Raw genomic sequence first — 27,668 nt, 5'->3', positions numbered from 1 at the left:
TCTAGCAGTGATACAGTTTAAAAGTCTGAGTTAATTTTCCTTTCGAACCACAGGTTGATTTTGAGTAATTTTAGTGGCCATTATAATGTGTTTCTGTTTAAAATTCTTTGAGATGCAAAAGCCTGAATTATTGAGTATGTGAGGAGAAATGAATTTGGAGACACATCTAAGAACTACCTTATATTTAAAAACAATTAATCTGAAAGATAAATGGAAAGACAGGAGACCTGTGTTAGCCAGTCACTGTAACTACATGAATATTCATCAAAAGACTGGAAAGGTTCAGTAAGAAATTCCATGTAAAAATACAGAAAAACCACACACACAAACACACACAAATATGACTCTGATAATATTTGGACGTTTTTAATGCCAAAGGAAGATGCGTTTAGTCTATGAATCTTGTAACTGAGAAGAGTGATGTATGTAGGTTTAGGATCATGTCTTCAAAAGACTTATTTCTGCAGATTCGCATTCATAGTATTCAAAAAGTTTGGTAAACATTTTGCCAGGCAAGAGCCAGGTATTCTTAAGCAGGTCATATGTTTGCTTTGTAGATAACGTAAATGTCTCTGTGTTTACAGATATAGACTCCACAAACTGTTATATAGCAGAAAATATGAAAGTAGTTTATCTACTATATATACTTGAAGTTTTATTCTATTTGGTTATCTATTACCTCAGAACTTAATGTAGTATAGGTGTCCCAGTGGAAGCTGCAGTTATTGCTGCTGGAAAAAAAAATAAAATAAAAATTAATTACAGGGTGGGAGCACATCTGTTTCACATGGGTATGTAATTTTTCCTACATTTTAAATGCATTGTGAAGCAATCATAAAGTATGTGAGCAAATTCCATATACAGTCAAAAGAGAGGTGTATGCATTCAGGGAGATCCCATCTTCTCAAGATAAGACATCTAAGTTAACTCTGAAGACATCTCTTTCTGCTCTCAGCTGGGTAAGGAAACAGGAGACTTCAATCAGTAGACATTGAAAATATGCATGCAAGTTACACACCTGATTGCAACAACTGCAATTTCTACCCTGTGGTAATAGAGATTTTAGATTCTGAAGGCTCAGAGCCCACGTAAGGGGAAATGAATCTCAGCACTAACTTTTTAATGATGTCTCAGAAGGCATCAATAACCTTTGAATGCTATATGCTGCACACAAGTTCCAGTCATCTCATCCCAGTTCTACTTAAACTATTCATGAACTGACACCAGCATCTTTTTATTTTGAACTCTTGGCAGAAATAATTAACTCAAGAAGGAGGAGACTTGCTGTTAATTAAGTACAGTGTCAGTCTCTCATTTCAGTTCCTTTTTTGCATTATCCTTCAAAGAAATGCTGCTGTGATGTCTGCCTTAAGCAGGAACAAACAGTATTGAATATCCCTAACTAGCAATGCACAGTTTTTCTATTAGAATATGACTGCAAGCAACAGAAGTTCGCACATGGTTTGAAGGAGTCACTACTAATGCACCAACAAGCTTCCCTAGATACCTTGGATATATTTAGCCCCAGGAACTTTTTTTTTTTTTTTTTTTTTTTGTATTTAAAGCCATAAAGCTTTGGCTTAAGAAGCAAAATATGAGAGACAAAAAATCTTTCACATAGTGGATAAATAAGGTAGCACGCAGTTATTTCATCGGGAATGTAGACCTATACCTATAGGAATTTTACAGCTCTCTTTTCTCCCTTCATGTACTAGCTTGTGGTTTTGCTGTTCTTCCACCATCCCCTGCAGGAGCTACAGTTCAGATTCATTAGTTTTGCTGAGGGATGAACCCCAGCATGAGCTGTGGAGGAATTTGTTTCTGCTGGCTGCCTCTAATCCTCCCACAGTCACCTTCAGTCCTTCCTGACACTGCCGCCTCCTCCCTAGTGCAGCTATTCCTTTGTGCTCCCCACACATGCTACTGTAGCTGCACCAACAGCTATGTTTCAGCCCGTTCTTCTCTACAGGTGATTTTGGCAAAGTCTAAAAGCTTCAAATAATTTATGTTATTTCAGCTCTTAGCTCTTAGTATCTTTTGTTTTGTTTTGTTTTGTTTTGTTTCCTAGCTCCTACAATGCTCTTAAGCAACTCTTCTTCTCTCATATATCTTTTATGTTTTTCTCACAGAAAGCTTTCTCTCCTCCTGTCCAAGATCTAACCTTTCCATGTCTGTGCTAGGAGCAATTGACCTATGACTGCTTAACCAAGACACATTTGACCAGTTAGCTGGCTGAAACTTCTGCACACTGTTGTGGTGAGATATTTTCCCCTGGCAGGTCTCCCTCCATTAAGGTTTATTGACCAAAAAATAAAAAATAAAATAAAAGACAAGCAAAGCAAGCTTGCCTGTCTGCTCATTCTTTTCATATAGCTTCCCTTTGCTCCACCAAGTTTCCACAGAGATTTCTCTCTTCCCTTCTGATCCCCGTTAAAAATAAATAAATAAATAAATAAATAAATAAAATAAAATAAAATAATAATAATAATAATAACAAAGTTAGTGCACTCATGTCTAAGGAGAGGTCAGGGTTTTTTTTGGTTTTTTTTTTGGTAGAAAATAAGTCCTTCTAAACTTTATAGCTCCAGGTAGAAAAAATGATGGAGAGGTGCTGAGTATGGCACTGGCTTGACAAACAAGGACGAAGGTTTGTGAAAGCCATGTAGATCTCAAGTTTGACTGGTGGCATTTGAAATTCTATTTTTTCATACTGAAAATAAAATGTTCATACAAAACTATTAACAAGTAATCCTGACAGAGATGCTTGGCTTTCTTCTGAAAAAAAAATAAAAAAATAAAAAATAAATAAAAAAAATAAAATAGAATGACATTCCTCCCCATCTCATTCCCTCTTCACTAGATCATCCTTAGACTATCTCCACTGGCACGGTCCAAGAGTGGATCTTCTACCCATTTCCTTCTAGCCCAACACTTCATAAATTCTGATGACCAGTGGGGGTATCACAAGAAAGGCTAAATTGCCAGTCTTCGTGGCTTATAGACAATTATCCCCTAGGCTGACCATCAGGAAAACAGTGTCTCAGATCCATGGCATAGTCAGGCATTTCTGTTGAATCTTGTTTTCCCTAATTTAGTGACTCCATCTTGAGACTGAATAGATCAAACAGAATTCCTGAGACCAGAAATACTTGAAAAGACACATGGATCATAAAGGAAAGTTCTTTTGTTTCTAAGGCCAAGTTACACAAGAGACAGTATGGCTAAGTAGATCAGACAGGATTTTAGTCCTTCCTCTAACACCAGCTTGCAGGTTACTTTGGAAAGATGATTGCACATCAGATTCACAAATATAATATAGGTATCTTCAGCTTTTGTCTGTCTTTGTAAGTATGTAAAATCCCTAGTCACTTATGAGTTCAGTGGAATGATCACTTCAGTTGCTGTCTGTTCCTTCTGGATATTGATGCAGTCATTGAAATGTTTGTATGTTGACTTGCCTGGTGCCATATTCATAGATGTATCTGAAAAGGGTTCCTGAGAAGGGACTTGAACTCCCTTCTCTGTTTAAAGGACTGCTCCTTGAGGGTGCAATAACCATGGAAAGTGCCACAATTTATTCTGTCTTAGGGCTGTCTGCACTGGTGTGGCCTCACCTTCAGTACTTTGTACAGCTTGAGGTACCAAAATAGAAGGAAGAAATAAAACTATTAGAGACTGTCCAAAGGAGGGGTATGAAGATGGGTGAATGGTCTAGATGGGGAGATGTAAACAGCTGAAATCAGTTGGTCTGTTCAGTCCAGAGCAGAGCAGGCTGAGGGGAGGCCTTATGGCGGCCTGCAGCTCCCTCATTAGGGGAGAGGAGGGGCAGGTGCTGAGCTCTGCTCCCTGGGGACAGCGACAGGACCCAAGGGAAGGGAATGGCATAGCACTGGAACAGAGCAGGGTCAAGGTGGGTGTTAGGAAAACATTCTTCACCAAAAGATGGTGGTCGGGCACTGGGACAGGCTCCACAGGGAAATAGTCACAGTACCAAGCCTTACGGAGTTCAAGAGTCATTTGGACAATGTTCTCAGACACATGGCCTGGTTTTTGTGTGGTCCTGTGTGGAGCCAGCAGTTGAACTCGAAGATTCCTGTGAATTTCTTCGACTTCGACTATATTATGATTCTGTAATTCTATGATTGTCTCAGTCTTGACTGGTGAAACAGACAAGGGTGCTTCAGATCAGATAGCAACGTGGGCTTTGGGACATAGCCAATCCAGAGATCAGAGCCTCAGAGCTTCAAGATCAATTTCCATGTCAGTCCCACTGAGCAGATCTTATGTCCTGTATGTGCTATTGTAACACATTGAAAGCAATAAATACGGTACAAGTGTGATTGCAGCTCCTCGTGGTGAAGGGCGTAATATAACAGGAATCGCTTTCTTTATTTCATAAGATTTTTATTTTACTTCTGTTATGTATAATGTATCCATGACGATGGCAAAACAAATCACGTAATTCTTCTTTTCTGCTGAATCCAACCTACCTCAGCATAAAGAGGGTACATTTAGGCCAGCCCATGGAACTCACTGACTCAGCTTCTGCCTTTGTGTTACTTGATAAAGATCCTGCTTAGGCCTGTTGCGGAACTGCAATTTCTTATGCTTTACTGATATTTTATGGACATTTTAAAGTTGACCAACCAGCCTAAGAGAATGTGTTTTTGAGACAAGAACATTTTTCTTTGCTTCTGAAAATACATTCTCATTCACTTCTTTACCTTAAATATTTTTAACTTACTTTTAAAACTTGGAAAAAAAAAAGAAAAAAGAAAAAAAAAAAAAGAAAAAAAAAAGATTATGCCTTTTGAAGGCAAAACACCAGAAGAAATAAATTGCTGATGTTATTTGCAGCTTCAGTTGTCTGGAAAACAATGCATCAATATCTGCTAAGTACTGATTTGGGGACTGAAGGAAGAATTGGGAAAAAACATCTGAGTTGTTAATAGAAGATTGTGAAAAGCTTGATAGCTTTGTTGCTTAAAGAAATGTTTTATTTTATTGCTATCATTAATTAATATAAAACATAACTGCCTTTCTTTTTTTTTTTTTCTCTGTTGCTTCAGATTTCCTGGTAGTTTCACTTTATATAGTGCTAGATTATCGGACTGATACAACTTAAAACCAGTGCAAAAGTGTATTGAACCAGAATAAACAGGGGAGACAACTGAAAACATTTTTTTTTTTCAATGTTCTTTTCCTTTTTACAGTACATTTGGCTTCACAGTAATGGAAATAGACAATTTAGAAAGTTATCTGCTGCAAGTTGTGCTCTGCAAACATACTCAAAAAGTAGTTTGTTTATCTGATATGTAAGCGCTTTGGGTTTGATTTTCTTTCTGCCTACGTAAATGCTTAGCAAACCCAGAACAAATAGCTGAGATTGCAGACTCATCCAGTCTTTTACACTCACTACTAGAAGGTGTGTCAGGGGCTCAACAGATTAACACTGTTTTGTTTTGTTTTGTTTTTTTATGATAACCCAGTTTTCCTATATCAGGTATGTGTCTTATGCAGATGTCTTGGATACGTTTGGGCACATCAAATGGTACAACACATGAAAGAATTAAGACCTTCTCAATAAGATAAGATGTTTTGAGGAAAGATTTTAAGAAAGTGAAAACTCTTTTGCCAGAGGCAATAGGCTTGGTGTTAGTTAGCACTTGCAAATAAGTAAGAACTTGATAAGGAAGTATTTTGCAGAAAATTTTGAAGAACAGGGGAAAGCCAAAGGTGAGTAGGTGAATGTATATGAGGAGAAATGAAACCAGAGCTGAACAGAGCTGAACTGAATAGTATATTCTTTATCATATCATACACTTTTATTTTTTCTCTGACTGTGCTTCATTCCTGAATAATGTTTAAAAAAAAAAAAAAAAAAGTAGCATACAGATCCTTAGCATCTATAGAAGAGAAAAGACCACTGCAGACCTTCAACACAGAAATTTCTGAAGGTCCACAGTGAAGATAATGCACCTATGCTCTGTTGCTCAAGTACAAGATCTGGCTCATTATTTTTTAAGCTGGATGAAGAGAAAAAGGAAATGTTTTACACTGCCTGCTGTGAAGAAAAGATAATAATATTTAATTAGCAGGGTAATGTATTCATTTAAATTAGAGGTTGTTTTAAATAGCTAACCTTAAAGGTTTCATTAGCAGCCCTGTTAGGGTTCACAAAAAGACATGACTCAGTTATGCAGCATTTGACATTAAGCTAAGCTGAAAATGTAACAGAAGGTAAAAAAGGTTTGACACGTTATTAATAAAAGTAGTTCAAGGCTTGGACTCTTTTTTTTTTTTTTTTTTTTCCCTTTTTATGGCATGCATATTGAAACCAGAAATAGCCATTTTTGTAGTGTGTTGGTTGGTGCTGTGAGTCCTTCCACATAACCAGGTATTTAAGTAAGGTACCTGTCAGCATCTTAGCCTAGGGTCTTTTCATATTTGATGGGAAGAGACAGACATCTCCAGATAGCAACTCAGACTGTCTAAGAACAAAATTATTTTTGGCACCACCTACGGTTCTTCCACTGATTGCAGAGGAGGCATGAGATAACTAGATGTGTTATACAGGGTAAAGAGAAGGTAAAATTATTTAAGAAGGATAGAACAAAATTTCTGGAAGGTAAGTAGCCTTAAGCTAATTTTGTGAAAGTCTTAATATTCTATTCTGAGAACTCCTTAACTCCTCAGTTCTCCTTCTGAGAACTGAAAGCTCCTTAAAGTGGGATAGATGAACCTGGCGTGTCTATTCACTGGAATCTCTTTGGAAGTCCAAGATACAACTTCCCTTCTGGGTCTGTATTAACCAGAAAGTTCAGAGACAAAATTGAGTTTCCCACAGAGACTCGTCTACATTGTTTATACACTGTCATGTGTTTAAGCATGGACTTAGACCTCATTTTAGAGTTCTTCGGAGTGTAAAGACAGAACATGTTAAATGTTTGTACTGCTTTAGGGAGAAGGTATCATTCATACAGTCTGGACAGGTTGTGTTTCGTTTAACAAAGTGATTAAACATAGTCTCAGATCAACCTTTCCTAAACAATGTTATGTTTCTGGCTATGTACAGATTAAGAGTCAGCAAATTTAATAGAAACATGCAAGACTGTGTTCACTGAACTGCTGTCCATATTTGAACCTGCTCTTCACTTTTCGATGAAATATAGCTTTCCTTTAACTACCATAACCCATGTATCTACCTTACAGAGGAGCTGACAAAGCTCCATGGAAAATAGCTTTATAGGACTTATACTGGTCATACAGGTATCATTTTCCTCCCACCGAAATCAAGTGCTTGGGAGCTCCCACCAATATACAGAGATTGAATGATGACTTTGGATTTCATGTAGAGAAATAAACATCATGTAAAGCTGCATTCCAGAGTTATGGTTTGAGGGAATTTTACTTGATTTTCAAGATTAGATGGAAAGTTTGCAGGGAGTAATGGCTGTTAGAAGTATGGCAGCCTGCAAGACTCCTCTCGTATCAAGCCATCTTTTCATCATTATTTCCAAAGCCGGAAATCAATAGTGAGCTTATTCAAAACCAAAGTCAAAATCTTGAAATAAAAAGCTTTTATATGTAATGAAACAAAAACAAAAACAAAGACAACCAACTTTTCTTTCACTTTTTAATTGAATTTATTTCTCAATACAAATACATTAGTCAAATCACATTAAAGGTAAGTAGAATAATTACACTTGAATGAAGAGAAACCATTGTCATTTCCATTAAAGTAACTTAAGGCTAGGTCTTCCTAGCCTGGCTGTGAAAAATTGTTCTTTGCTCTGTACTAAACCTTGGCAGAATTGATCTGGGAGGGAGAGAATTTTTATTTTCAGTGACAGATCTTTCCAGGTATAATCATTGCAAATTATTGTGTAAAAATGACAGTTAAACAAAACCTAGCGAATACTTACAATTATACATGTATAGATTTGAAGATGGCTTGCTTTTGAAATTAAACATTCCATTGAGACTTTTGCAATCAGAATATACATATATACAGCTTGGATACTAACTAGATTTGTGGCCAAAGAGATTTCCTTTATCTTGACGTTAACAAGACTTTCAACACCATTTCTTGCTATATTGTTGTGTCCAATTTAGGAATTAGGATGTTACAGACCAGATAGTACAATAAGATAGGTAAAAAACTGGTTGGATGGTCAAAGTCAGAAGTTTGTGTTTAATGAGCCATACTTTACCTGAAGATGAATAAAAACTTCAGTGCTGCAAGGATCTGTACCAGCCCTTTGCTTATTCAACAGATGTAGCAGAGAAGTGAAGGTGATAAAGGAGTCCAGTCTTGAAATCTTTGCAGGTGACACCAAGTTAGAGAGACCAGTTGATATCCTCAAGGACATGGTTGCGAGGCTGGAGTAAGAGGCTGACAGGCCTAATAAAATTCAACAAGAACAAATGCCAAGTCCTGGACCTGGGAAGGAAGAAGCTCCTACAATGACACAGGCTTTGGGATTGACTAATTGGTAGCTTTGCAGAAAAAAAAAAAAGCTGGAGGTGTGAGCACCTCCAGCCAAGCACAGGCCAGTAGCAAAGAAGGTTAATAATAACATGGGCTGTAGTAACAGGAATATAGCCAGTATATTTAGGCAAGTGCTTGGCTTGTCCCCCTTTAAATAACACTCCTTGGACCACATGTGAATACTGCATCCAGCTGTGGATGCAAAAGTGACATCAATAAACATGAGATAGTCCAGAGGAGGACTACTGAGACTGTGGGGAGGCTGAATTACTTCCCCTGTGAGGAGGGACTGAGGGAACAGGGTTGGTTCAACCTGGAGCAGGGACAGCTAAAGGTGAGCCAACATGACCTGCCAATGACTACAGAAAGGTCATTGAATATACGAAGCCAAGCTTTTCACAGGGGTGCACAGTGGAAAGACAATAAACAATTGATATCATTTTCCAGAAGAAAAATTCAGTCCAGATATACAGAAAAAAGATTTACCATGAAGACAGTCAGGCAGTGGAAGAAGTTTTGCAGAGAGTCTGTCTCCATCCTTGGAGGTTTTCAAGATTCAACTGGATAAAGCCCTGAGCAACCCAGTTTGATAGGTGACCATGGATTGAGCAGGAGGTTGGAAAAAAGACCTCCTGAGGTCCCTTCCAAACTGAATTATCCTATGATACAATGACAGAAATCAAGGAGTCATATACATTGAGGCCAGTGTGCTTGGAAGTCTCTGTGAACCTGTCATCAATTGTACAGGGGATGACAGATACTTACCTCTCTCTCCTTCTGTGACATTAAGAATTCTGGTCATGTGAGTCTTTCTTACATGTATTTACCAGTATATGTCCTGACATTTCAGCTGAAATCATAAAGAGAGGAGCATTTTTATATCTTCTTCATTCTTAGCACCTTTTAAGAGTACAGAAAGAACATTGTTGTTGTTATTAATATAGTATCAGTGCTCCAGGGATATTTAACTTTACATATATTTTAATGCATCTGAAATAACCAAGCAATACAATTTTTTGTATGATTAAGGAAGAAAAAGGGTAGATCAGTACAAAATGATTTATCATATCAGAGGAGAGAATATGGAAGTGTTCGTTCACAGATTTTTTTTTTTTTCCCCAGGAGTGGAACACACAGTATTGGAACTAAAATTAGTAACAAAACAAAACAAAACAAAACAAAACAAAAAAAAAGGAAAAGAATGGGTTTTTTAGCAAATGTATATTACTCTTCCTCTATCAAATGTTGAACAATTATTGTGATACTACCTCAAAATACAAAATTCTTAGGTGAAAATCATTATCTTGTAATTTTCAAAGAGAAAATAAGGCAGCAAATTTCCTTGGATTTCTGCCTCAATTTCTTTGCAATTAATGTAAATTGACCATAGTTGTAACACTACCAATACAAATATTCTGCCCATACAATTGCTCTCTCAGCTGTGGGTCCTTTAGCTTTTGTCTTCCCTGAATTTCCATGGAAAAGCTGGGTTCTGGAACAGGTCCAGAGGGTGCAGAAAAGAATAAATAAATAAATAAATAAATAAAAAATTTCCCCAAAACAGGAGTGAGATATATCTGCCATCCAGTCTTCTCTTCAAAATAGGAGGTGAGTTTTTGCCCTTGCAATCCATCAAGGTTGAACAATTAAAGGTTTTGTGTCTCAGATCCCTTGTTGAGATTTTTTTAAATCACCCATACACAGAAAAAATAAATAATAATAATAATAAAAAAAAGGCTTGTCTTTGAAGTTCTGAAATTAAGCACTAAAGAAGCTTACAGTTAAAACTTGAGAGCTGTTGCTTTTTCCCTGTCGGTTAAGATGTAATTTAGTTAACATTATAGTTTAGTTTCCAAGTATGGATTGTTTTGGCTGACATCCTCTCTTCCTTTCATTGAAGTGTAGTGATAGAAGCTGGAAACAGAAGCATTACAGCATCTGCTGGGGTTTGACCTAACAGGAGGCTCAGCGAGGTGGTATTTAGGGAGTAAATTTGAGACGGCTGGTTGGTAGGAAAGAAGCTTTATTTCTCTGATTACCATATTTGATGCTATTAGCATTAGGCATTTACAACTGCTGGGTGGATACTGTGGAGAAGAATAAAGAGATAGAATAAATAAGAAGCAAGATACTAGCTCAGAAGACATCACCCAGCCTGCCTGTGGGTCAAGACAGAAGTCCATCTGGCTGATTTTGTTAGCACCTGCATATTATGCTTAAGTGGAGGAGATATGAAGGGCATGCACAGTCTAAATTTAAATCACACGTCACATAAAAGCTCCAACATTTTTGTGGTTTTGCTTGATTTTTTTTTCCTCCTTATTCCCTTATCTTTTACTCTACAATAATTTCCTTTATTCTTAATTATAACATATGTCTTGTTCTTTAATTAAATTTTAGATTAGGGAATCGTGACTTCATGCATATGATCAGATTGCATCTGCTTAACACAATAGGAGAGTGAAAAAGAAGCAACAGATAATATTCCTTCAGAGCACCAGTGATATGTATTTCACATGGATTAAAGAGCAGCTGTTTCTTACAAACATATCCTTTCTGACATGCTGGAGTAGAAGCTGGGGCATGCATGTCATGCAATGTCAACAGCCTATGGAGTGTATTTCTCTGCCAATGAACAAATTGTCCATGATTTCTTAAGGAAGAATGTGCCCTCAGACCCACTGGGACCATAGCACAGCATTTGCTTATATCAGTGCATATACACAATATGTCTCCTCCGCTTCTAGCTTTTGGCAAATGGTAATTTTTTCCCATATTTTTAAATAAAATATACCTCTTTACCTAAAAATATAAGTGAATGAGTTCTGCTCCATCTCCATAAGAATATCTGTGGAAGTTGGGCAAAAAAAAAACATCTTCAAAACTTTAGAAATGTCAGTCTAATGTAGAAATGCACCGTGCAGTTCAGTAAAATATTGTTTACCTAAGTGGTATCTGAGGCTTTGTCTATAATGCTAAATGAAAGAAGACCATAGTTTAGCCCTGAGACCAAGTGACACTAAGGGCAGTTGCAGATGGCAACTGGCATAAAGCCATCTGGAGTGGTCAAAACTGAAAACAGACCAATAGGTAGAGTGAATGACTGGGATCCATTGCTCAAACTCAGTCACTGTTTGATATGTTGGTGTAAATATAGCCTGAACATCCCTAAAAGTCATGCATATGTAAAAATCAAGTACACCCTTATTGGTTCCTTCCTTTGTTCTGGGTCTTTACCATGAAAGAAGACAGTAGTGTTCTGACATCTTTCTGTACAAGAACAGTGAGCAATGTTTCATTGAGGTACCAGACTGCAATGGCTAGCTACAAATAACAAGGCTTCAAAGGGATAAAAAGACTACCAAAGGGCTGTCATTATTTCTCAAGTCTGACAGATTCCTGATACATAGAATTTCATTAACAGCTATTTTAGATATCTTCTCATTATGGGGAAGTAAGTATTTCTTAGGTCTGTTCACAAAAGAATGACATTTTCTTGAACCACAGTTTGCTCATAAGCATAAAGGAAATTTTGGAGCAATTATACTTCTTGTAACCCTTCCCAAGTTTCATATTCTGTGTTATAATCACATAAGCTGCACATGCTGGTTGTAAAGAACTGTGGTTCTGAACTCACATAACGCAAAAATGGGAAGAATGGTGAATTGCAAAGATAATGAACTGATGAAAACCACCATCTCTGAAGTACAGAAGTTCATGAAGTGCACACTTGACACACAATTGATGCATCGGCTATAGACTTACTATGAAACATGCATTTCTCCTGCAAATGGTCTCAGAATCATGCTTACTGACTGTCATTGCCAAAGACCTATTATTTCATATGAGTCTTTATGCAGGAACTGGGTGGTTATCTGATTTTTTAGGTAAATGCATAACCATATTAAACAAGAGGAACTTAAAGATGGAAAACATTGAAGTATTTGAAGAGAAAGAAAAGTTGGTTGAGTGACTATATATATTCTTTTCATGAATACTAATGAAACTACAAAGCCAACCCTCCCTACAACAGCTTAGTAGAGAACTTTACAGAGAAAATATGGAGTTTATTGTTTTATATAGTCTAAATGCCTTTGTAATCAGTCAGTGTGTTTATTTTTCTGTCATTTCCCTAATTCTGTATTCAGTCAAGCCTTCAAATGAGCATCAAGCTTTCTGAAAACAGGATTTACACTGATTTGAGGAATCTTGGGAGAACAGTTCCACACAAGCTTCATATAATAAACAGATAGTTCCAAAGAAAATGGGAAACCTTGGAGTTCAGCATGACTCAATTGCTGGCTCTCTGATCACTTGGCTAGAACACATAAGCTTGGAGTCAAAAACATTTGTGTTCATATCCATTTTTCACATCAGGATGCATGATGGTACCTCATAAGCTAAACCAAGGGAGTGAAACCAAAATTTGCCTGGTACTAATGGAAGGTGATTACCATTGTTTTTACAGGAAGAAAAAAATAAATAAAAAGAGCTCATCTGTAAGTCAAATGACATGACAATACATCAGTGCTCCAAGAATTCTTCACAGAAAAAGGCAGAGCCTGACAATGGAGAAAATAAAAATAAAAAGTTTTGGTTTTTTTTCTCTGTAGTCAGTTTTCTTCCAAATAATGACCTGCTCAAATCTGAAAGAATGTCCAAAAAAAGGAAAATGAAGCTAAAAATGTCACTCTAACTTGTTTGACCCCTGCTCAAAGGAGGAGCAAGGCACTCTCCAGTGATGTCCGTAGAAATTCTCAGATAAGCAAGTATTGTCCAGAGAAGGAACCTAATTTTCTAGCCCCTTTCCTATCCTTCCCTTACTCAGAGCTTTTCCCAGCTAATTCTTCTTGAATTGAATCTTGCTGCTTTCCGTGCTTCGGTTGCTTTCAACGTATTTGCAGTACCCTCATGAATTTTGAAAGGTTGGTATATTAATTTGTAACTCTTCCTTCTGGCAATCTGGCAGCTATAAAAAATAGACAAAATGGTACAATGAGCTAGATATGAGTGAACTCACTGATTCTGTCATACTCTGGGTTTGTAATAGAAGCCTTAGTGATACAGGACACAAAAACAGTTTCAGTGTAACAAAGATGCTGCTGGTATTTGCTGAGTGGTTCGGACTCCCTTCCTTCCTTTCTTTCTTTCTTCCTTCCTTCCTTCCTTCCTGACCATCTTTTGTATAAGTGCCTGTTTGTTCCCAAATCAATTTGACTTGATAAAATGACTTACATGAACTTTATGCTATGAGTGACCCATGTAAATATATGAAGTTGCTTAGAATATATATTGATTTTGGTCTCCTAAAGTTATGAATAAAAGTGTTCATAATCTCATTTTTTTCAGTGTTAGAATGAGTACTGGGAGAATGATTATCTTCTTTTTCTATTCTCTCAACAGTTAGTTTATTTTGTAAAAACTATTGGTGCAAACAGAAAACATTGTCAGAAATATCTGAAAACAAACAAACAAACAAAAAACACCTTGGGAAATAATAAGATTGAAGTGATAGAGAATTAAAAAAATATTTTGACTATTATGCCTTTTTACCTAAACATGATGCACATATTATTACAGCACACATTTGGAATAGCTGAAATGGTTTTATGTATTTAGCAATAATACGGTTCAGTGATATCAGGCAGACAGGCAGAAAGTCTCTTCCTCCTTTCAGAGGTAATAACCAACCATGAAAAAGATCTTAGCAATACACTGTGTTCCTAGAAAACTTATTCAAACCTAAATATATTAATTCAAACCTGTAAGCACAATTACTATGGCTCTTACTAAAAAATGTTTTAGTGTAAGTCAGATCATGAAAATGCTTACTTCAAAAATACCTCTCAAGCTCATCTCATTTGACCTCATTCTCAAAACCAGGCTAATATCAGAGTTAAAACAGCTAGCTAAGGAACTTTCCAGAAAAATTGTGAATATTTCTGAGGATTGAGAATCTGTATCTTTCCTTTGCATCCAGTGCTCATAGGGAATGTAGGAGCAGTTTTCCTTAGATCCAACTAGAATTTGTCTTGCTGCAGCTTGTAACTATCCTCATCCTTTCTTTTTGTACCCCCCAAAAAAACCTGCTTTTGTCCATAACCTCCTTTTTGTTTGTGTAAGACAGCAAGTGAAACCTATGATTTGTCTCTCAGGCTCACAGACTTCTTTTCTTCTCTCCCTGTGCATCATGCAGTCAAGTTCCACAACCTCGTGGGAGTGCCCTGCTTGACTTATTCAAATTTTCCCATATCTCTGTCATAGTGGGGGACCCAACACAGAACACAGCATTCCAGACGTAGTCTCACAAGTGCCAAATAGATGGGAATTACCACCTTCCTTGCAAGTAATGCTTGCTACGCTTGCATTACTGCAGCCCAGTGTGCACTGCACAGGCACAGTAATGTTCAACTTCCTCCTTTCTGCTGTCCCAATGTCTGTTCTATACAGTCAGATCCACCCTATCCTGTTGCACAGGGTTATTCTGTCCCACGTGTAGAACCTTGCATATAAATATCAACCTTATTTTTTTAGATTATTATGCATGAAAATTCACCAGCTAGCTATATAAAAAAAGCAATCTGATATAATGGCAGCAAATTCATATTGTATTTTCTCTGTAGATATTAACAGATGTTCTTTAAATGTTTTGAAATATTTTTGAAATATTTCTGAAATGTTTTTGAAATATTTTGAGTTGTGGTAAGCCTAATACTTGCCCAGAAAGGGAGCTAGAGACATTATACCCACATGTTAGTTCTGAAGTTTTGAGCTATTTACATACTCATCCCGAAGCCCAACAACTGATTATTTTTTCTTTATTACTGGAAAGTCTAACAAGGCTATTCATGCATAGCTGGTTCCTAAGAATTGCATTCCATTTTCAATGGCTATTGCCTTTTCTAAGCAATTAATCAGAGTCATTCCAATTATAGATAAGTCTTCACTTATTAGATATTTAATAGTTTTCTGTGTGCTGATTCATTTCACTGAAAAGTACTGATGAATCAAATGGAAGGTTTCTGCTTGTATTGGTGTGGCAAAAAGGAAATTTAAAATGTTAAAAGTAAAAACTACATCATTTGTACAATAATGTTCATTAATCATTTTAATGAAGCATTTCAGTCTTTGCTTTTATGTTTTCTTTTTCTTTTGTTCCTTCTCTTACTATAAGTTAAACATTAGGATAGGAACTCAGCCCAGAAAGCCAACTGTATCCTGGGCTGCAACAAAAGAAGCATGGCCAGCGGGTGGAGGGATATGTGTCTCCCCATCTCTTTTGCTCTTGTGAGACTCCACCTGGAGCACTGCATTCAGTTCTGGGGCCCCCAGCACAAGAAGGACATGGAATGATTAGAACAAGTCCAGAGGAGGACCGTGAAGATGATCAGGGGACTGGAACACCTCTCCTATGAAGACAGGCTGAGGGAGTTGGGGTTGTTCAGCTTGTAGAAGGAAAGGCTCCAGGGAGAACCTACAGCGGCCTTCCAGTACCGAAGGGGGGTGACAGGAAAGCTGGGGAGGGACTCTTTGTCAGGGAGTGTACTGATAGGACAAGGGAAAATAGCCTTAAACTAAAAGAAAGTAGTTTTAAGTTTTATATAAGGGTGGTGAGGCACTGGAACAGGTTGCCCAGAGAGATTGTATGCGACACATCTATAGAGGTGTTCAAGGCCAGGTTGGATGGGGCTTTGGGAAATGTGATCTAGTGTGAGGTGTCTCTGCCCATGATGGGGGGGGGGGAGGAGGGGTGGAATTACATTATCTTTAAGGTCCCTTCCAACCCAAAGCATTCTACAGTTCTATGATTCTATTTTATAAGTACTATAGAAAACACTGGCATAGTATGCTGTTCTCCGTGTGAGCTGTATAAATGCATCTTTATGAAGACATCTATGCAGTCAATTTGTTTTGCTAAAGGAACTGAACTGAAGCTGATTGCCCTTTCAGGTAGTATCCTGAGTTAGCTGGTTAGTTTCATTAATGACAAAGCTACAGACAGAGCTGAGGAAAAATTGACCCAGGTTTGGTTCCTGGAAGAATCGTCATTATAACAACATCCTTCTCCAGTTGGCTAGTGCTTGCACAGGATGGACATCAAAGATTCATAGCAATTGGCACAGGAGTGCCCAGGTTCCTAGCCTAAGGCAGAAAATAAACAGTAGAAATGTAGCCAAAGGAGTCCAAAGAATGATTCCTAGCATTTAGAAAGGAAAATGTAGTGCTGATCCAGTCAAGGAAGTTAAAGAATTTAAATTGCATTTCAATGTTATTTGACTTGATGAACCAGTCCTCAAAAAGTGCCTAACTCTATAAATATGCTTTATGGACTTAGGTCAATAAACAGGCTGGGGGGGGAGGGGAGCAGGAGGGAAGGAGATATAGAGGAGAATATGTAGTGATGTCTCTAGAAGGAGAAAGAAAAAAATATATACCAACTTTAGGAATCTACTTAATGAGACTGGAACTCAAATCTGTCATTAGTCATCTGGCAAGCAAATATAATTTTCACTATCAGTAGAGAAAGAATTTTGACATCTAAATTTGAAGTTACATATCAAGAAGAGCTTAGGTTTTCATAACGTATCTGGGAAAATGTGTAAGCTAAGAAAACATAAAACATTCTAGAGAACGTAAAAGAAACTGTGCTTAATTTTTGTTGAACTGGAGCATAATCATTGCAAAGTGTGTGTGATAAAGTAGAAGACATCAGTGCTAACCTTTTCTACCAACTTGGCTGTAATGGCAGTAGAAAACAGCACAACAAAGAACCTGACCCATGGCTTTAAAAATATATTATAAGAAACTTTGTGATAACCATTTATTTTTCCTTCACACCCTTCCCCCATCTCTCCCCTATCCCCAGTGTCTTCTTTAATATTAATGCATTAGAAAATGATATCAGGGATATTTTTCTGTATTACAGCATAAGCCACTTATACATAAAGTCAAAAAGATCAGTTTTCTTTGGCAACTTTCTATTTTTAGATGATAAATCACATTCTTTTTACTTGTCATATATACTAAAACACCTATTAACCTCAGAACGAGAATTTTGACCTCAGATTTTGTTAGACTGCTTTGTAAGCATAAAAATGAGCACTCTGTAACAACTGTTATGTTTTGTTGAATGTTTTTGTATATTTCCTAATATAATGAAATGAATACTTAATGATGTTGTGCTACAGGCAAAAACTAGCTTAACTTAAGATGACTGATATCTACTTCATAAAAATACTTATATTTATAAAAACTATTACTTCTAGAAAGTCTTTATATAGTTAACAGTACCACTTATGTTATTATTTCACAATTTCCATTCACAATAGAATATGTATTATAGCAAAATTACAGATTAGATGTAATAAGCAGTGAAAATGAATTTATGCACAATGTATCTACTTGAGTATCATTAGAATCTGGCTCTGCTATTATTTATATCAGACTGTTTTTTGCTGGCACTGTGAATAATTGCTGATGAAGAAGAGAATGAATACCAAAACATTTTTAGACAAGCAGACTTAGTGAAGTAGCAAAAGTTGTGCAACTAGGAATAATCATTACAGCAAAATCCCTCACATAATTATAAACTGCTGGAAGCTAGTAGAAGGCATTGTAATGTGAAAATATAAACATGCTGATTGCTAATTATATGGAGACAATGTCAAAGTCAAATAACACAGCACTGAAAGTACAAAAAATACTTTGAATTTTAATGTAATATCTCCAATTAAGGAAGAAAAAATATATTACAGTGAAAATATTTTGGCATAGGCAATGCAGAACTGGCAAATTACTGTCACAGAGTACTCTTAATTTGGCTAGTTATAAAATATTTGTGCAAAACATATTTATTTATTTATTTATTTGTATTTTATATATATATATATACATTTATTTTTTTTTTAGACCCTCAGTTCAGCAGAGGACCTATATCATCCTAGATGTGGTCCAACCCGCTTATAGAGGAAGTATCTTATTGCTTGGAGCATGTCTTTTTTTTTCCAACCACATCTCTCAGTCCTTTCTAATGGAAGAGCGTGCAATAGTTAGAATATAAATCTGATGTAGGCTTTTTTTTTTTTTTTAATAAGATTTTTTTACTGAATTAATCAAAATGTCAACTGGAATACTCACTCACGATCACTAATAAAATTGACCTATATAACCATATGCAACATATGAGTAATATCTCTGAGACAGACTATACAGGCAGCATTTATACAGTGGGGCCCAGGAAGATCTTCCAGCTCCCAGTTCCTATATGATGTGCTCAAACACATGAGAACAAAGCGTGGGAACACATCATCTTCCCTTCATTTGCTTGGGAGGAGACATGTCCCCAAGGACAAGAAAGGAGATGCAGTGTGTGGTAACAAGTTCCCCCTCTCTGGGAAGTTGAGAAAAAAGCCAGTAGGTTCAGCACCGACTGCTGCCATCTGGGTGCCTGAACAACTGTTCTCCATTTAAGAATGTGCCACATTCTTCAGCTAATATAGTAAATGTAGTTATCACCACTCAACAACTTTTGCCACACATGGTGACAGTGCCTTCAGCACAAAACATGGAGCCACTAGTCAAATGTGGAAACTAACATGGACATTTTAAAAAATGTTATGCAATTCCATGATAAACAAAGCAGAAAATAACTCTAAAAGAAGTGTCAGCAAGATATTTAGGTTAATTTTCTGGATACCTGAAGACACTTTAGAATAGTTCATAGTGTGTGTGTATATATATATATATACATATATATATATGGCCAATGGAGCTCAGAACCATAACGAAAAGAATGCAGTGAAGAGTTTTGCTGCTTTAGGACATTGTTCACTAACATTGCCAACAGTGTTATTCAATAAAAGTGACAGCATGAAACTAGCTATTTGGATCTCCCAGAAATTGAATATATCATCTGTAGACATTGTGTTGTCAGTTCTATTATAGTCCCTTGCCCACACTACTAGAACTGCTTCCTTACATGTGCAGTTCATAAAGTGCTGACATAGTATTTTATATGCTTGGTCCATACCATCCAATTATTCCCTTTATATTTGTTTTATATTTGTTAATTCATTTAAAGTACATTGCCAATGGTAGTCAGCCTAACTCTAGCCATAAAAAATGTATAATATAAGTTAGTTTTCCCTTATTGTCAGAGGATCTGAGTGCTGCGTAAATTGTCATGTCACTCTGGTAACAGTCATGAGTTACCATAGAATCAAGAATACTATGAGAGATAATTTACTGAAAAAAAATAGAATTATATGGATATTAGGAAGCAGCAAATTTTTTTTATGTCTGCTCAGAAATGTTGCAATTATACCTTCTTTCCTTTATTAACACTGGATGTTTTGCATTATAACCGGTATAGAAGTTAGGACTAAGCAGCTACTGCCAACAGTGTACAGCATCTTCCTGATGGTGTTGTCGACAGCCAACTTTCTCTTCATGACAAGAGATACTTCTGCATCAATTCTGGTCTACACTGTCTCAGAGCAGCCCAGTACTTGGTGGACATAGGAAAAAAAAAATTAATATAATAATAAATAATAATAATAAATAATAATAATAATAATAATAATAATAATAATAATAATAATAATAATAATAATAATAATAATAAAATGTCAAGGAGTATGCCCCCTGCATCCACCACTATCCTTTGAGGTAAACACTGGAAGTTGTTCCTTCACTTTGGTACCCAAAATAATGAGGGTGGCCTAAAGATCTTGAGAAGGGGACAGAGGCAAGACTAAGGAACTACTTTTAGAAGGTGAGAGGATTTGTATTAGGGATACATTACAAAGAAGGTGAAGAAGGGGAAACGAACATGGATCTGACACACTTGGAAGGAAGAGAGAGTAAGGAAAATACTGTACTCAGGAATTAATCCAAAAGTCATATTATTTTCACTAGTCAAGCAAAGCAAGAATTTGTGTCTACCCAAGCAAGCTGAGGTGAGATTTTTTGTAGGGAGACCCCCATTAAAAAGTTGGCAACACATAACTTAGAAACTGTCTGTTCTGATTATATGCAGTATTATTCTAGGCATTTGTATCTTGAAATAAACACCTTGAAACCTTGTGAATGCATTTTTCCCAACAGAAGAGAACACTCTGTTATTCTTTTTTAAGGCTATTTTCAAGATGGTTATGGTTTGAGTAGATTATCTTTCACAACAGGCAATTTCAGTACTGGTGTCTGGTAGGCAAATATGTCTCTACTAAGGACACTGGCATTTCTTTAACATATACCAGGTCTTAATTTGGCTCACATTAACATTACTGACAAGATCCAGACATATATAGAAAGATGCATGCTGACTCTCATTTCATTCCAGTCTAAATAACATTTTCTCTTAGTAGGATTCCCAATAATTTCAGAAACTCTTTAAGTTGCCTATTACTCATCAAAAAGAACTTGGCTTCTCTGGTTACAAGTGTTGCCAAAATCATGTAAAATTCAAAACTAGGTGCATTTAAGTAGGACTCAAATATAAAAATATATTGTGTAAATTAACATTTTTATTATTTAATAAGATAAAGAATTTCCTACATAGCTTTATTAAGTCTTCTGATTTAATCCAATATATGTATGTATGTATGTATGCATGCATGTAAGGTAAGAAGGAAAAAGATTCTTTTGCTAATTTCATTTTAAAATAGAAAATAAAAAGTAAAAGAATACAACTCTGGTTCTCTTTGGTGCATATGTTGCTTTTATTCTATATTTCTTATGTCAAGTCTAGCATGCTACTACTGTATGTCCCCTTTTAAAAAAGAAAGCATTAGGGAAAATAGGAACTAGTGATCAAATAGAAATATGACATAAAAGGCTTGAGTATACTTATAGAGAAAAAATAGCTGAAACAAAATATTTACTGATAGATTTATTTTTGTTGAAAATAAATTTTAAGAATCATATTTTAGAAACTGAAACTATATCATAAAGAATAGACAGACCATAAAATAATGTACAAAATAGGAATATAGCCTGACAAGGTTTAGTGAAGCACTGGGGAATGCTAGTGCTTAGTTCATATTGTGCAAGCATTGTGTAATATATCTGTAGGAACTTTGTCTAGTATAAAAGTATGTAAACTTGATTCTTAAAGAATTAGCAGGGAACATACTGAGAATAGTTCATTTTTGGCTGTTGAATTCAGTTTTTCTGTTTACAGATCTTATTTGTGCTTTCGTAAGAAATATCATGCTTTTCATTTTCATAGTGTCTTTCACCTGGTGTTCTAACTATTTTCCACAAGTTTTGTTATTTAAATAATGGAAGCAATCTTTGTAAACATGTTTTTGAATTTGAAATCAGGTTTTGAAGTATCTGTGGTTTACAGTTCTTTCGCTCCCTGTGTACTATAACATGGGGAAGTCCAGCTTTACTGTGAAAAGTGAATCTTGGGAGGATATGGGGTTCTAGCATATTTTTTACATTGAAGGAAGGGAAGTCTGACCCAGCCCTGCCTTGCTGTTATTATCACCATGAATGGGCATGCGAAGGCTGTGGATTTTTTTTTATTTTTTTTTTTAATCTCCATCCAGAAGTTAAATATTGTAACATGGAATTAACTTGTAGAATGGAATTAACTTCATAATGATAATAGAGAAATAACTGTCTCCCTTTCTTCTTCTCTCTGCAGTTTGTTGCCCAACCTAACTGCCAGCAGCTGCTTGCATCCCGCTGGTATGATGAGTTCCCTGGATGGAGGAGGCGACACTGGGCTGTGAAGATGTTGACATGCGTTGTGATAGGACTTCTTTTCCCCGTCTTCTCTGTGTGCTACCTGATAGCTCCCAAAAGCCCATTAGGGCTATTCATCAGAAAGCCATTTATCAAATTTATCTGCCATACTGCATCCTACTTGACTTTTCTGTTCCTGCTACTGCTTGCCTCTCAACACATCGACAGGCCAGATGTGAGGTTGCAGGGACCACCACCAACCATCGTCGAGTGGATGATATTACCGTGGGTCCTGGGTAAATGTATTACTAAAGAAAAATACAGTGAAAAGTGTTTTGAAATCTGTTTTTTTTTTTTTTTTTTTTTTCCAATAATTTCTGATGCAGGAAGATATGGTGGAGAGTTCTGTTATAAATTATTGATATATGAGAACAGGCAAATGGTACATCTGCTCCAGTACTTAGTGGGATTAGTGTACAATTTGGAAAGTGTTTAAAAATCCAAAGTGTACCCACCCAGTAGTGTCTGACATACTACAGGAAGGGAAAAGATTAAGCAGTATGTGATTAAGTGGAGGCCTGAAAAAGAAATTGTGATAATATTTTTCATATTTATCTTCTCCTTTTCTCTGGGGCAGAAATTGCTCCAATTCCTCTCATTCCTTTATTCCTTTCTAATATCCTTTCCTTTTTTTTTTTTTTTTTTTTTTTTTTTTCCTTCACTAGTATAGCTTTTAAAAAGGGGTTTCTTTACCACTGAAATATTTTTCATGTATTAGAACAAGGTACAGTGCTAATTATGGTGTTATCACGGATCTTTGTTACCTATGAAAGTAACAAATACTTAATATCACAGACCCACCTGTAGTAAATAGTGCTGAACAGCATTTTCAATTGACTATTTTAATTAAAATATCCATACAGAGTAATTTTTCTGTGCCAAAACACTGATGAGAACTTGTCACACAACTTCAAGCAAAACATTTTCTCACCAGAAGGCATAAGAAAATCTGCTAGGATTTTTTCAAAAGAGGGAAAAGATTAACCTTCTGTCTTGATAGTTCAAAATAAAATTTCAGTTTGGTTTTATTGAAAGGCTATTTTGTATAGGCCATGTCAGCTTTAAATGACTGCCTGTGTGATTGCTCTGTCCTATAAAATCACATTATCTTTGGTCTTCCCTGTACTTGCCTTTCTTCCCTGCTAGATGTTACCTCTCTTGGCATGCTCTGTTTCTTGTTTCATTCAATATAAGTTGATTCCTAACCACATCAGGCCAAATATACCTGGTCTTGACTGAAAAGAAATTGTAGAAGGAAGGACTTAGAGGCTTTAACTGCAAGGATTTAAGTTTAATATTTTCATATCATCACCACATAGACAAATTCATGCACAAACTCTCTGAAATGTTTTGGTGTGCTTTCGTTACACTTACCTCTTCCAGAGCCTCCCATTAAGACGCTGCTTCTCTTCTGTTTTGCAACTTTTCCTAGGCTTTTTTTAGAGCAACAAAATCAACAAGGCTTTTGACATCATTGCTGATATAATTTACAATGTAATATTGAATTTATAATGCACTAATTGGCAGTGTCTGACACACAGAAGGAGAATGAGTCAGTAGATTTTCCTCTATATGTTCCTTAGTAGAGCACTTGGCCACTACTACATGAAGCATGAGGCAGAGGTACATACTTTGTTCACTTAATCAAACAAGCAAGCATGACCAAAAACATGTTCACACTATTTGGGAAGTTCTCAGAAGGAACTACTGTCTGTGGTTTTCAACATGATAGCACAGCATAACATAATCCTCACCACTCACGACCAGTCTTCACTGTAAGGTGTATTTTCCATTGCATGAGTAAATATTGTTGCAGCATGTGACAAATATGTCTTTTTTTTTTTTTTAAAGAAATTAATGTCAGATAAAATCTGATGCTTTCTATTCACATATATATATATAAACTGTGGTCCAGTCATCTTTTAGTAAATTAAATTACTTATTTTGTTAAGTTCTTATCAATAACCTTAGGTTAGTTTCCAGGACAAAATTTAATCTGTTAGCTAATCTCTTCACAGTATACTGGTATGCAATATCCTTAAAGAGTATATAAAACACTCTTGAATTGCATGAGTTATCCTATCTCAAAGGTGCAAAGATATATCTTTGCATTTACGGATGTAGATGAAAAATGTTGAAGTCTGAGATGAAACTAATATGACACAAGGGTTATAGCTTTACTCTGAAACTGGGAACATGACCAAGTAAACCCTTTTCCCAAATTAAGGTTATTCTGGAACAAATACAGCATGTCAAAACTATTAACATTTTAAACAATATAACTCTTTGTTTGTCTTTCTTTCCATTAAAATAGTTCTGCATGTAATTTACATTTTAATAGCTGTATTTTATATACCTCTATAAAAATGAAGAGAGGAAGAGAGGTTCTGCTTTCCAGCTTCTCTTCCAAATGAATTTCAGCATTCATATATTTCAGAATTGAAGAGGTTTCAGGATTGTCCATAGTGAACTTAGCTCTCCAACAAACAAACAGTAATTAGCATTTACCTACTACTTCGCAATAGAAGACTGAATGTGCATAATTAGCACATATTAAAAGTGTCACTAGAGTAGGAGGTTCAGAGGAAAAAACCTGTATTGGGCTACATTTCCATGGAGACTATCAATTTTACATTTAAAAAGTCTCTTAAGGAAACTTCTGCATTAATTTTGTCTTTTACATGATTAGATGATTACACAAGAGATTACACAAGGTGATTATCCATGGAACAATAAGTCAGTATAACAAGGCTGATGTTATAGCTTTAAGAAAGAGTTGTGGAAAGCTCTGCAGGTAAGAAAAGTTGGAATCTCCTGTCCTTACATATAGGAAAATATTAAGTAGGCTTTTGTCAGTAAGGACAATTATATTTTTTTCTTCTTATCAGCTGTTAATTCAAATTTCCCAAGCATGCAAGATGCTTCACATTACAGAAATATAGGACCAGCTTCTACACTTGAAAATCTGTCACCACTGGAGAAAGAGAAAAAGAGAAAAAAGAAAAAAAAGGAACAGCAAACCCCTATTGTTAAAAAAGTGAGGAAGAACATTAACTTGCATAATCAAATTTCCTTTCCAATTCCTGACTTGCCTTGGATCATGCAAGAAGGCAACTCTTAGTTGATGAGAAGCTGGTAATGTGCACTTGCAGCCCAGAAAGCCAGCCATATCCTGGGCTGCATCAGAAGTAGCACAGTCTGCAGGGCAAAAGAAGTGATTCTTCCCCTCCGCTCTGCTCTTGTGAGACCCCACCTGGAGCACTGCATTCAGTTCTGGGGCCCGCAGCACAAGAAGGACATGGAATTATTAGAACAAGTCCAGAGGAGGACCGTGAAGATGAGGACGATCAGAGGGCTGGAATACCTCTCCTATGAAGACAGGCTGAGGGAGTTGGGGTTGTTCAGCTTGTAGAAGGAAAGGCTCCAGGGAGAACCTACAGCGGCCTTCCAGTACCGAAGGGGGGTGACAGGAAAGCTGGGGAGGGACTCTTTGTGACTCTTTGTCAGGGAGTGTACTGATAGGACAAGGGACAATAGCTTTAAACTAAAAGAAAGTAGATTTAGAACACTATCTTTTTTTTTTTTTTTTTTTTTTTTTTGCTTTGTTTGTTTTTCTGTCAGGGATTTATGCAGATTATTAGAATGTGTGAATCTACAGAGAATATTCAGGAACTGTGCAAACTGCAAACATTCATGGTCAACAAACTGCTATGGGGAATATACACTCTTGCCAGTACTGAACAAAATGAACATCCATACTGACAGTCTGGATGAAGGGATCATAGAGGTGGCATGTAAACTACACATCATATTCTAAATTTGGTAGGAAAAAATATGTGTAAAAAAAATATGAAACAGTACAAATTGACATGGTCTGGGGAGCAGATAAAAAGGATAATACAGCCAGTAAGATGAAACAGTACATAACCAATAGTGACAAGTAAAGTGTAGTGGAGGAAAATAATACCAAACAAAGCCGGAACACAATTTCAGTCACAAAGAAGGATAATGCACATAATGACCACTCAAGGCCTCTTAATCCAAACCACTGCTCAACACAGGCTACCTACAAAGATATATCAGTTGCTCAGGCCCTTGTCTAGTCAAAACTTGAAATTTCTCTGGGGATGTATATTCTACCACCTATTTCAGCAACCAATGCCTACATTTAACCACTGGTGATTTTTTTTACAGGTATCAATGGGAATATCCCATGCCACAGCTTGCAACTTACCTTTTTTCCTTTCAATATGCACCTCTAAGACAGGTCTTTTTTCCAATTACTCATAAGCAGCATTTTCATTAGTGGATGACAGCATTAATATCCTCCTATTAGTGTCCTCTTCTCCAGGCTGAACAAATCCAACTCCCTCAGCCTTTCCTTGTACATCACGTTTTTCAGCCTGCAATCAGTTTGATGGCCTTCTACTAGGTTCAGCTCAGTCACATAACATCTTTTTCTTGGGGTATCCCAAAACTGGATCCACTAATGAAGTCATTTATTTAAACATCCAGAGAGTCAGTTGTCACTAGTGCCTGAATCTTATTGTAGCAGGACCTTTTACTTAGTTCCTTGGAGATTTACCACATTTCAAATATTTGAGCTATATAGATGATTTTATTTTACTTTTTGGTTGTTGGTGGTGTTTCTTGATATGTGTGTTTGTGTGTGCAAGATTTAGCTTAGAATTGTCTTGCCATTTCCAAAACTGAGGCCAAAGAGATACATCTTGTTTTGATTATGATTATAAAGTCAGAAGACTTTTTGTTTGGGAAAACAGTTTAATTGGCTCTGTAAATTCCACCTAAGCATAGGTAGCTTTTATGTATTTTTTTCTGTTTTAGTAAAACTCTATCCTAGATTTGAAAAGCTTTTGGGAGTATGTCTTCCATCTACAATGGAGCTACAGCCTGTTTTTTGGTTACTGAATACCATCCATAGTGTCACAATCAGTCATAATCAGTGGCTCTTAGTCACAGTAGTGGAGATGTGGTATCTGGATCAGGATATCCCTGAACTTAGGAAACCTGGAAGTTAGTAGAGACTTTACCTTACCCTGTCTTCAAATCCTTTCCCTAAACATCCAGAAACAATCACAGCTGAATGGGAGTTTAGGCTATATGGAGCAGTTCTCTATCTTTACTGTCCCTTTTCAACATTTAAATAGAGTACAGAAAATAACGGACTTTGTTTCCTTAAAACTGTCTGAGTGTTCAATTTGCATTCACTTTTATTAGTTATGGAAAATTTCCCTCCCACAGGCAATATCTGTAAATGAAGATTCTGCTTGTACATGATAATATAATCATATATAGAAAAGTATTCAAGTATAGACAAGTATTCAATGCAATCAAATGTTTTCTTGAAATTTGCTGATGGAAACAGGTTTTGACAGTATCCTGAGATCACCTTCAGGCCTCAGGC

At 36.3% G+C, this 27,668-nt stretch overlaps 1 protein-coding gene across 1 annotated transcript in view; it reads left to right on the top strand.

Moving 5' to 3' along the window:
- Positions 1-27,668, top strand: part of TRPC4 (transient receptor potential cation channel subfamily C member 4) — a gene marked incomplete at both ends in the record, with an annotated part of 99,669 nt that overhangs the window by 35,181 nt on the left and 36,820 nt on the right. The window contains one exon of the mRNA XM_084296704.1: positions 22,143-22,479. Within this exon, the coding sequence (XP_084152830.1) occupies positions 22,143-22,479 (337 nt within the window). The remainder of the gene's footprint in view (positions 1-22,142; positions 22,480-27,668) is intronic.

This window comes from Netta rufina, assembly GCF_964035555.1.
Source record: "Netta rufina genome assembly, chromosome: 1".
NCBI lineage: Eukaryota > Metazoa > Chordata > Aves > Anseriformes > Anatidae > Netta > Netta rufina.
This window is presented reverse-complemented; position numbering and strand designations above follow the sequence as displayed.